Here is a 13306-nt window from a genome sequence, read left to right as displayed (position 1 = left end):
CCAACCAAAATGTCTACAATAATTTCCAACTAATCCACATCCGAGAGAAGTTAGCGAAGGTGTTTAGCATCAAAACTTATGGTTTATCTACTCACGGACAACAAGCAGACAGTACATAGATCTTGCAATTAGCGGCTCTCTTGTGTACTTCCTTCCTACTCGCTTGGGAGCTTGCTATTAATCGTATCGCGTCTTGCGTTGGATAGAATACATGTATTTTAGAATCAAAATCTAGAGTATACATCATGTGATTGAAATTATATTTTTTATATTGTATACTAAAAATATTTTCCATCGAATTGCTGTAAATGAAAAATTGCATATCTATTATATCCAGAGATAACAGTTAAAAATCATACTTATTGTAATTAAACTCCGTATTAACAATATTATTTTATCATCTTGAGTCATTAATTATGAGAATGATGAATTTTTTAAATCAAAGTTTTCATCAAAATTATTTAAAATAATTTTCAAAATAATAGATTTTTTAAATCTTAAACTTCATATATAAATAATTAACCAAAACTATATTTTCTTTAATTTTAAATAAACAGTCTTTCTTCATAATTGATACAGGTTCATTAATAAATATATAAGTAAGTAATAAGCATATTTTGCTGGGATATACTTTTCTGTATATTATACATACCATAATATGGGGGTGCTATTATTTTTCGCTAGCCAGTTACTTCTCTCTTTATTACCTTACTTTTTTATCTTTTAATCTCTCAGAAAATTGATGGATACTCTTTTCATTACTCAAAAAGCGAAAAATGAAAAGCAATGGGGATTATCTAGTTATCAAGAGCGATCAGAAAGATTAGTTATCTCCTATTATCGTTAGACTTTTGCGAGAGAGTCGGACTTGTCAAAGTAGATATAAAAGATACGAAGATGTGACAAGCGTATAAGATGCGTATGTACATACATACAGAGATTAAGTATTATCAATATCTTCTTCCACCCCAAAACATCCCCTGGTACGTATGATACGAGTAGCGACCTTGGTTCACGCGTTCATAACATGTCTGCTGACTTTTGGAACCCTGTTGGTAGCAACATATCTAGGCAGTTGGCCTGGGATGTTGGCGGCATGGGCGGAGGCAGGACTTGCACAGGAAGCCCCCCATTCGCTTTCCGGGTGCCACCCTTCTTTTCGAGGTGCTATGGAGCTATATCCCTTGCCCAGGGCTGCGGCAATCACGCACACTCTGGCGCATGCGTTGATACGGCAACATCGCACGCATGGGCGCCCATACGATTACATATAGAAAAGAGGGGATGCGAGAAACAGTAAATACCTGTGATACACCATAATGCTCCTGTGATACCTGTAAATTATGATACCATGTGCGTTTCGAGACTGCTTATTTTTCTATTAAGCAAAAGTGTGGCATCCACTATGATATTTTCGTCTGTCTGTTATCTCGCAACTTGCGTTTTTTCTTCCGTCATCATTGTTGTCAACTGTAGAGGGCGTAAAAGAAATTGATAAGCTATGTATCAAGATTAAAATAAGTGGTAAGAAATATTTGCTTCAACTTAAATATTAAACAATATTAAGAATAATAAGTCGGCTCTTTGAAATAAATACATAACTATCATACACCTCCATCTCGGCCAATAGACCCAAACGCGATGTTATTGCGAAAATTAAAAAACTTCGAAATTCGTATCTTATGGTTGAGATCTCAAAATTCCCCTTGTTCTTTTACTTTAACCTGTAAAGAAATAGGCAAGAAAAATATTGGTCCAAAAGTCGGCTGAATCGGGAATCGAACCCGAGACCTTTCGCTTGCCGGGTGACTGCTCTTCTAACTAAGTTTCTTAATTTTCGCAATAACATCGCGTTTGGCTCTATTGGCCGAGATGGAGATGTGTGATATTATGTATTTATTTCAAAGAACCGACTTAATATTTTAATATTGTTTCTTTGCGTTTCGGCCTAATTACGACGCTTTGGGGTGAACGCATTGAGAAAACTATTGTTTCGTAAGTGTTGGAAGAGCAGTCGCATGGCAAGCGAAAGGTCTTGGGTTCGATTCCCGATGCAGCCGACTTTCGGATCAATATTTTTCTCGCCTATTTGTTTACAGGGGAGGGGGATTAAAAGAGGAACAAGGGGAATTTTGAGATCTCAACCATAAGATACGAATTCCTAAGATTCTTAATTTTCACAATAACATCGCGTTTGGCTCTGTTGGCCGAGATGGAGGTGTATATTATGTATAAATATTAAATTTGTGCAAGAAATAAGAATTTGTGTTTTTTTATGTGAGATTGTTTATAAAATTTAAATAGATATACATATAAATATAATAATATAAACAGATAATATCTATGGCTCTTTTTATAATTGCTGAATATCTTTTTAAACAAACTTGTTATTACATTTACGAAAAAGATGTCTGTTATATAATTTACTTATTATTTTAAACCTGTTTTGTATCCAGTGTTGCTCTCGTTTTTAGTGCAGCTCTTATCAAAACCGAACAGAATGGGAACGATACTTTGCGAACATAACGTAATGCGAATATACCTAAGAAAGAGATAGTGTCAAAACTTAAGATAACAAGTTACCCTAGCCTTGGCTGATTAACGGTGTTTCCTGACAGAATAATAAATAGTGTAAAAGATTATGAAAAATATGAAAGCGAGGAAACTATCGCCCCTATGTATACGCGCACGCATACGCATATATATTTATAAAAAGAAAAAGTTGCGCGGAAAAATGGACGAGATTAAATGAGTATAGGAATAATACACATACAATTTGGAAACACATTTGGTATTATTGTAAATTATGAAACATTTATTTATTCATTTATTTACTTGACGGTTGTATAGTTTTCATCGATCCTTACGATCAATATAAACATAAGCAGTTGAAGTGTGCCCGATGACATTTTTCTTATCGTACATGCTATATACATTGAATAATTATAGCAAAGGGGTATAATGTCACAATGTTATAGAACAATCTCGAAACTCATACACTTATTTTCTTACGTCCTTTTCGCTAATTACACTCTAACTCGATTCTTTAGAATTAAAATACCTTAAGGGGTTTAACTCTGCTTCTTACATCTAATAATATTGTTTTGGTATATCGTCACAGCGGTTCTGTGCATTAATTGTTTGATTACTACTCACTTAAATCGTACAACTTCTGATTTACGTTACGTGCAATTGTGTCCTAATTATTATTGGTCATTCCTCATTTCTTTTCGGTAAAAATATATATACTATCATTTCGAATTATTTACAACGTATCTTACGGAAGGATGCTTTCAAATACGATAGCTTTAATTATATCTCTATTATTTTTAAGAGTGTTTGAAGAGATCTGGAAATATATTTTCCTTTTCGACAATCAAACTGTTCCAGGTGAGCGTAATAACTTTTTTAAAATGCGTAAGAATATATAAGACACATAATATATATTTTAAAATTATGTTTAAAATATTAAAGATTTACTGAGAGAGAGAAAGATTACTGACATTATTAACAAACACTCTGTAATCATACTATAACGACCAAAGTTTTCACCTGAAAATTCAAATTTTTTTTATTTATGTTGACACGTCTTGTGGAAACGTTAATACCAACACTTATACGAAATATAAACACTATTTCTATATCGTGTTGCGATAAAACTTTTTTTACACTAATATATACATACATAAAACTTGTACTAAGCTATATATACAATTTTCATTTTATAAAATACCAATTTCTCTTTAAATGTTGGTATTATTATGCGAACAATAAAAGAACGAATAATTAATTAATGTTTTGAATTAGAAATTTTGACGAGATAATGTATCTTTCAGACATATAAAGACACGAAATTACGCAAAAGCATTTAAGAAGAAGAATTTATTTACGAATATAATTAAATCAGCAATGTATGAAACAAATTTACATTAGAAATTAAGAGCTTTTCTTACACTTGATCTTACCATTGCACTCATATGCATTTTTTATTTGTCCGATTTTTAATCTATCAGATAAAGATATATACTCAAGACTATGTCTCAAAGATATATACTCTAATCCTTCACAATACATGTGCTTTTTCATCATATATTATAGTAACGGATTCATACACATATACCTTATTACATGAAGTTAAATACACATTTGATGCTTATTCGAGACATACAGATCATGTATAGAGATGTGCATTAAGACTTAGAACTGTTTAACAGCTATAAGTGCTTGACATTTGTGGTTGAATATAAGATCAGAAGATAAATATAGAAATTTTTATATTTATCTCTTATATACGACATTTTATTTTTAATGTAATATTATTATATATAAAATATTAAATTAAACAATAAAAAATTAATTTGACGAGCAGTCGCATGTCTGAACGCGATGTGTATGCTCTAAGTATGCTTTGTTGTATTTACTTTGATGCTATAAGGTATAAATGTTGCATTTTCTGTGCATATGATGCAATTGGAATTAGTATATCAGAAAATTCAAGTCACAAGAGATCAGAAATCTTTGATCAGACTTTAAAATGATTAATAATATTTGACTAATAATATTTGAACTTGCAATAATTTAAAGGATTTTATAATTTGGTCATAATTAGTAAAAGAAATGTTAATAAATAATAACGGGATTTGTCATACAATTATTGAAATGTTCACACTTAATTAATAAATCGATATTTATGAAATTTAAAATTATAATATTAATTCGTATTCAGTCAAATATAAATAGAAAGTTGTTTCGGAAGAGTAAACTTTTTTTTTGTAATTTTGATAAATAAATTTTCATGATCTAACAAATGTTCTGTAGTTCATCCGGGCATTATTACTTGTTTTCTTTTACTGTAGAGTTATGTTTCCTTTTATATTCAGCTACAATGAGTCTTTCAACTCTAGCTTCCACAAAATCAAAGAAATTGTTCTCGTTGTAACGTTAAACAAAGAAAATCGAACGTCATTATTTTATATTTCTCGTCCAAATAGCCTTACCAAACTTTTAATTTTGATCATTTTGAACTTGCCAATTTCGATCAAAGTTAATATCATTGCAGTAATAATCCGTACATATATAAAAATAATAACGTCTGATCACTCTTCTCGTCCAATGTCGCAATGAGAAGAATTCAACCTACAGTTTATACAGTTTGCAATAAATGTCCGATCGAACACAAGAAACAGCGAAAAGGAGCTATGTAGTATCGAAAGTGTACATCATCGAATACATTTCCCGGAATGGATGTTACAGAGACGTCAGTCCGTAATCGGATTTTATCGCCAATGGCGGTACAGGAGCTGATACTTGCGACAATCCAGGAGGGCTAGTAGCCGGAGCGAGCGGACTGATACTTCCGGAACTTATGTGTCCCAACGGTCCTCCCGTCGGACCGTCCATCATTCCACCCACGTGATGATGAGTCAGCTGCGCTTGGATTTGAGCCAGAGAATGAGGGTGACCTTGAAAGCTTGGATGAACCACGGGAGGAGGAAGAGCGGTGCTGACCCCATGAACTTCGCCCATATCGTGACCGATGTTTGAGTCCAGGCTGTTCTCCATCCCGCTGGAGGGCGAATTATTGTTTTTCCTTTGGCTGTTATTGTTACCCGTGCCGGACTTTGCCCGTGTCGTCGAGGTCTTCGACGGCTTCGTTGCTGGCGGTGCCTGGCCGTTCGCGTTCTTCCTGCGCACGTTCTTCGTGTTTGGCAGCTTGTTGTCTTTCTTCCATTTCATACGCCGGTTCTGAAACCAGATTTTGATCTGTCGCTCCGACAGGACCAAATTGTGAGCGATCTCGATTCGTCGTCGTCTCGTCAGGTACCTATTGAAGTGGAATTCCTTTTCCAGTTCGAGTATCTGATGCCTCGTATAGGCAGTTCTCTGTCGCTTTGGCTCCATTCCAGGTGTGTACGAACCGTTAGCTGTAAGGACAGAACAAAAATCGCCATATGAAACTATAAATTATGGCAAATTCCAATATAAAAAGGTACTATTTTATTCTTTATCTAAAAAAATGTAGCTATGCAAAAATGTGACTCTTTTAACATGTGTGTGAGCTGTATTTAAAAAACGAATTTGTTTTACAACTTGGAATTTTTCTTAACACAAGAATTTGACTGAACTTTATTTTCAATAAGAGATTAATTATATATTACACTATTATAAATGGTCAAATATTATATAAATATAATAATTTTTAGATTTTTAAATTTCTTTCTTAATTTATACTATATCAAATTAATTTAAATGTATATAATTTGTGTTATTCATTTATAAATATTTTAATCTTTATTATATATTAAGCTATATCAAATTTTTAATATTTGCAACAAAACACCCATTTTTGAAACCTATTGACATTTTTACGCATTTTCACTAAAAAAAGAAACATTAAATTTTTCACAGATTTTATCTTCAAGAAATGAGATCCATATATTACGCAATGTTTCTCCTATGTTTGAAATTATATGAACTAATTTATTAAACTTAAATTTTTGATTTTTTGAAGTACACATACATACACACACATAATAAGCAATTAAAAAAATCTCAATGTAATTAATGTTTTATAGACATCACAACAATGAATAACTTTTCACGAATTAAACTTCAAAGATAAAAATGACCAACAAAATTTTGTCAATTATACGATATGTATAATTTCATATAAATGATTTTTGAACAAAATTGTAATTATATAGATTCACTTATTAATTATAAATGTATATATTATATATGATGTTTATAAGAGATCTTACGCTTGATACTATTAATAATACTATTAAAATTGCATGTTTGCAAATACAACCATAAGAAATTTCTATCACTTTTGCTATTTTTGCTATGCAGAGAACATTTTCATTTTTTTCACTTTTACCTAAAACTAATCATTTCCATTCTTCTTAATATTCTCGCCGACATTCTTATTATTAGCTCGATACAGTATTGCAAATAAATCTTAAGAATGGTCTCCCTCGATGCGTTTTATTGTATCGTTATTATGTTCACTAAAATTTCTTTGAGACTTTCTTCCTACGCACTTTATATGTTCATTCACAAAAACCTAGCGTTAAGTTGTGTGAAAAAAAGGTCCAATCTCAGGTGTTCCTTTTGAAAATCTTTCTTTAGGTCGTTAAAATATTATGCCATATAATGAATGTTTGAACGGTGGCAGAACCATATACTATTTAAATAACGAAAGAAAAGGAATTTGTTACTTCGTGCATATAATTATTACCGTAATTATTAAATATCTCTCTCTTCTGCGTGATATCTACATTGATATCTACCGAGATATTATATGCATATAACATTTTTTACTATATGACCACGTCATGGCCATGTTTTGAATAGCATCAAAGTCAGCTGAAGTGACTTTTGTAATCTGATCAATCCGCGAGATACGCCAATCGAGTTGCGGAGGCAGAATACGCATATGCAAATTCACAAGGATAAAAAGTGCCAAGCGTACACATATGCGCGCATTGGTCCTGTTAAGTAGCATTTAAAGAAAAAAATATACAGAAACAATAGATTAGTCTTTACGCAATTCACGGGTTAGTTTCAAGATCAAATGATTCGATTGTTTCGTCGAACGTGTTCGCGAAGTTTTTCAGGGTCTATTAGAAGTAGATAACAGGCTGATACAATCTTGATTAATGTTTGACGTAAATATATATTTAAAAACGAAGATTAGACGCAAATATTCATAATAAACTATAAAATGTCCAAAGTACTCTCGGAAACAATCGGATACTATCGAAACACGAAACGAACGACTGAACGATCGGATTGGAAGGAAAAAAGAATGTATCCAAACTGTGTGCCACACGTTGATATTAATATTCATGAGTCATGCTAGTAGCAGTCCATGGTGGTCCGCTCAATTTCGATAGAGGAAACATGGGAACAAGTTCAGTCTAGAATCCGTGCAGACACATTCCATTCCGAGCTGACCGTCGGTCTCGCGGAGGCCCCTTTCAACTCCGACGTCCGGCAACCATACTTCGACAACCAAAGGGGAGAGATTGCAGTCTCTGACAGCCCGACGGACGAGCATACCGAAGTTCAGAGATTTCAAATATTAAATCGCACGACGCGCAGCGTAATGGAAAATGTAATGTCGTATGTTTGAAAAAAAAAACATTTTAATGTAGCAACTAAAGATAGTTAAATATATATTTTTATCATTTGTATATGTGTACTAGAGGTTTTTCCGAAATTTCGCGAAAGAAATAGTTCAGTTTCTCTTCATTTGTATGTCACATCTTAAATTGTGTGAATTTTTCACATAATAATTGTTGAATGATTAAATTCTTATAAATGTGTTTATTAAGATCATTCTTTTAGAATTATTTACTCTGTAATTTTATATAAGGTTTCATATTATCAGCAAATTATTTTTGAGATACTTTCACTAATTTTCTGTCAGAATAAAATTGTTGCAAGTTCTTTTCTTTATTTTTAATTTCTTACACATTATAAACACTATTAAATTTCCAATTACATAGATAATATGTATATGAGATTATATATGTAATATCGGAGACTTTCATGTACAATATTCAAAATTGAATGGAATTTTCAATAAAATAATATTTTTCCTTCAATTGTCTTATTGCATAATATTTTAATTTGCGTTTGTAATAAAAAAATATATAATATAAAAATTTTAATATTATATATAAAATTTTTTACGTTGATTTTCAAGGATTCCTAAAATAAAAATTTTTATTGCAGGCAGTTTTTTTCTGAAAGAATTCATTATAATATTCGGTTTTATAGTACGGTGTAGAATCTTTTTTATTGTATCATGTACAGCGGTCTCGAAAGAAATACTTGCAAGCTGGAATGAGCAGCACTTTTCGAGATCGAGCGGAATAGAAATTTTTATAGCAGCAAAGCTAGTCTAATTTTGAGGGAATATTACGTTGCAAAAAACTACCTTTGTGGGAATTCTTTATATATCCCTGATAAATATATAATTTTTTTTCTCTCTGGCTTTTAGCTACGTCATATATGTACATACATAAATATGACAAACCCTGGAAATGAGCGCATAACAGATACGATGCTCTCAATCTTTATAATTTGTAGAACATTAATTAATACACCTACATACTGTAGTTACGTTCAAAATCGTCTTTTCATCTCTATGAGGAAACACGCGTATATTAGTTCTGGAAGTAATTGTCTGATTAATTATGAGAGAAGAACTACATTCGCTTTAATTGCCTTAATTATAACAGCCGGCAGCGTTATACCATCACCGGCAATATCTAATTCCATGTCTTGAGTACCATCAACTTTTCCATCTACTCTAAAACATGCGATGGAAAATCTATCTGTGTCGAATCTCGAAATTTATGTATTATTGACCGCACCAGTGAATAGTGTTGCGACTTCCCATTCTTATGGTATTCGCTACTGTATGAAAGATGAAGATATATTAGGCGTAACCGAATTCACCTATAAAATGAGGTGCTGCTGAAACCTCACACACAGGTGATCAACAAGGTGCAGCGATAAATTTTCAGCCCATAAGTCTTCGAGCCGTTCTAAAGCGCCGTAAGCACCTTGCGCGAATATAATGTATTGTATATATCCATTAAATACACAAACGGAGATACTTTCGACAGGTGTGTGCATCTGCCGGGGATCCAGAAAAACAAATTTACTATTAAAATCTGCACACTTCCGCATTATGTACAAGTATTTTTTTCAAGTATACGAATATTTGTCGCATGTTTTATTTAAATAAGATTAATCAGTGAACAACAATGGTGAATTATGATAAATATTTAGTTTTATTTATTTATTTTTATTTGATTAAGAAGAATAATTGGAGAATCGAAGACAGACGATATTTTAATATTTAATTTATAGTAATATTTCATGAATTATAATTATATGTAATAAATTCTACATTATGCGCGACACAGTTATATCGTCAAGCCGTCGGACATTTTCACAACGATTAATTATACTCTTTGCAATCAAAATACAATCAAATAACGAAATGTAAATATATAATTTATAAATTATTTGTTGACTAGATGATAGTTTCAAATTTGAAAACGAATTATAATTATAAAGTGTCCCAGAATTCATAAAAATAGAGAGGCATATTCTACAGGTAAATAGAAAATAAAATTGTCTTATATATATATTATCTAAACTTGGAATTCAAATTTTATACAAATTGATTTATATATCCATGTGCGTTTTATTGTTGTCAAAAATTATCTAACAAAATTTTGAAGGAAGTTTTAAGAGGAAGAGTGTAGCTTATAGAAGAAGTGCGTTTCCGGACATATATATATTTATAAGACAATTTTACTTTTTTTTAATCTGTAGAATATGCCTCTCTAAAAATTAATTTGCTCAATAACCGACACAAAAGACATCGCGTTAGTCTTCTACAGCCGACATATTGTAAAATTGTATGTCTATTCTAATAAAATAATGTATTTAATAATAATCACAGAATCTTTCTCTCTAATAATAATGTAAAAAAGGTAAGAACAATATATTGTGACGTGTATGGGTAATTTTGAACGTAGCAGAATAGCAGAAAATAGCGAAAATAATTGCAAATTTATATATTTTCACTCACCGACGCCCGCAACATGAATCTTCTTCATCCATGGGTAAATAGTGCGTTCTCTGGTCTCATCATCATCTTCTTCTTCCTCCATCATACCCGGTGAACCCTCCTGACCGTCTCCTGACATGTCATCTGGATCCGAGCTATCATCTACATGATGCTGTTGTTGTTGTTGCGGGGTCTGTTGTTGACCACCCTGTATATGTTGAGATGGCTGAGACAATGACTGTTGCGTCTGAAGATCGGGCGAATTATCTCGGTGCAACTGACCCGAGCCGGCCGGACTGCAGGCATTGTTCTCATGTTGTTGATGATGCTGAAGAGTATCTGGCTGTTGCACATGATTCTGCATTATAGACGGGGACAGAGGCGTGGATCCAAGAATAGTTGACGTAGGTACGGATGGTTGTTGGTGTTGCGGTTGCTGCTGTTGCTGCTGTTGACTTTGTATCGACGACGGACACGTGAGCGGCGGCTGCTGGGCTTCCGGCGGCATCGCTAAAGCACCCACCGCGTGATGATGAGGATGTAGACTTGGATGATGCACCGCGTGCACTTGGTGATGAGGGTGATGAGGGCCGTAATATCCTCCGTAGCTCGCGTATCCTCCATTTAATTGTACCGCCGAGGAAGCACCATAAGGAGTTGACGCTGCCTGATGATGATGCTGATGATAGCCGTACTGTAGTTGAGATTGCGGATGGCTCAAGTGGTGACTGCTACTACCACTCGAGAAAAAGTCTGCGCCAGTCGAAGGTATATAATTATTCTGGCTATATTCTTCGCTGGGGGGAAACTTCGGGTCAACCATAACGGAAGTGGTGGCTAAATGATGATTTCCAGCCTGTTGCTGATGCTGATGATGGTGATGATATCCACCGGCGGCGGATGGATTCATCAGGAAGGAACTCATGTTTGTGGAGCACTTTCTTGCGAAAAACACACACACACACGCACGCACGATAGTCCAGATGAATCTTAAACGACTGCACTTCGCGATTTTACCCTCTTATCTGACCCTCCGCATCAGTTCGCCGATTTGATGCACCATTTCATATTAATATTCATCATTCTCACAAGCTTACACTGCACCGCACTGCGCTGTGGTCCATCGTCCACACCTTGCCGCCTCTTGCGAAAAGGGGTGACGTTTTCTCGAAAGGAGGAAAAAAAGAGAAAGAAGGAGAGGGAGGAAAAGAGAAAAGAAATGGAAAGAGCGGGGCTACAACGAGCACAGGACTCCCGGTGGACAGCTGCTTATTCTCTCCTCTCCTTCCGCCACTTTCGCGATCCTCCACGACCTCGTTCGCTCCTTCCCGCCCACCGGAGCCCAATTACCATACCACGTGACCACAAAACCGACCAATCGGAGCTGTTCCTAGTCCGCGACCATGATGGATAACCACGGCACGCATGCAACACGTGAGTGGCGCCACGAAACCCAGTGTGGCAGGTGTAGCAACTTCTTGTTTCGCTTCTCTATTTCACTGTCATCGAATTCCACGTATATTCACAGTTTATTAATTTCTAACGCATTGTCAAACTCCTCATTCACCTTTTTCTCAATAATACGTACTTGTTTCTCTCATAAACTTCACTTTTTATTCCACACCATTGATCTGCAATAAGTATCAAAGCTGATACCTCTGCGAACTACTCTGACGAAGTAAACAACTCGGTACCAATCATATTTTTATGAATAAATGACTAAACGTCAATTTGTTTTGTACACTACACTTCTATCACTGCTATGTCTTGTGCAAAATAATCTTCTTTGTATGTATACAGAGATGAACGAAGCGGACGGAGCCTCTCGTCGGAGAGAAAGAGAGACTCGAAAGTGAGCTCGTCCTACCTCGGTAGAAACTCGTCTGGCAACTCTGGTTTGCTTCCAACTCCCTCCAGCTCTGTTCGCGCCGGCTGGCTTTGAGCCGATGCGGAGAGCCGCGTCCCCTCTTCCCGTCATGCGTCTCTCCAGAGTCACCCCCACTCTGTAACGGCATGAGACCAACCCCTGCCACGGAAACAGTGGATCTTGTGCCCTTATGGGGCATACTCGAGGGTACGTATAACCGTGGAGTCACTCCTACGTATCCCCTTAACCCGCCTCCGTGCCTCGGAAATCCATCTTATGGCCGGAGTCAATGCTGAGAGAAACGGTGGCAATGAACGTTAATGCTGTTGATATTGAATACTACGGCGAAGGTAATCGCGCCACTAATTCAGAACTATTTGTCGTGACCAGCAGGTGTTACCGCATAACCGCCCATTACACCTCTATTTGTCAATATTGTACAAAACAGGGGTGTTAATTGATTCACTGTATAATAGACATGTCTCTTTTATGTTACATTAAGATGACAAATTTAATGACCGAAGTTGCGATTAGCGAAATATATTTGTCATCGATATCGTTCTTTTGAGAAGCGAGTAAGTAAATATTTCCTACACGTCAAGTACAAATTAGACACGAGTGTGTTTATGATAAAGTAATAATAAGATTCTCGGATGAAAAAAAAAATAGTGTATATTATTGTCGAAAGTCATCTCATCTTTGTGAGACTCTTTGTGAGTAACCGGCATTCGAGCTTAAAAATGTTACGTAAGACGAGTTGAAATTGGCTAAATTAATAGTAATAGATCCGCCGTTCGATTACACTCTGCTCATATTAATGCACTGGTGTCTCGGCGTACTCG

General features: G+C 34.7%; 1 protein-coding gene across 1 annotated transcript; it reads right to left on the bottom strand.

Annotated features, from left to right (window-relative positions):
- Positions 1–2775: 2775 nt before the first annotated feature.
- Positions 2776–12503, bottom strand: Dfd (homeotic protein deformed). Its single transcript, XM_029315004.2, has 2 exons — positions 10619–12503; positions 2776–5924 (listed from the first exon to the last, which is right to left on the bottom strand). Exons 1-2 carry the CDS (start codon positions 11520–11522, stop codon positions 5248–5250), a joined length of 1581 nt encoding a protein of 526 aa, XP_029170837.1. The 5' UTR covers positions 11523–12503; the 3' UTR covers positions 2776–5247.
- Between the last annotated feature and the right edge of the window lie 803 nt (positions 12504–13306).

The sequence above is a fragment of the Nylanderia fulva genome, unplaced genomic scaffold, assembly GCF_048542155.1.
Source record: "Nylanderia fulva isolate GAGA-0341 unplaced genomic scaffold, ASM4854215v1 Scaffold16, whole genome shotgun sequence".
NCBI lineage: Eukaryota > Metazoa > Arthropoda > Insecta > Hymenoptera > Formicidae > Nylanderia > Nylanderia fulva.
The sequence above is the reverse complement of the archived record's forward strand: the minus strand, read 5'-3'. Positions and strand labels throughout refer to the sequence as shown.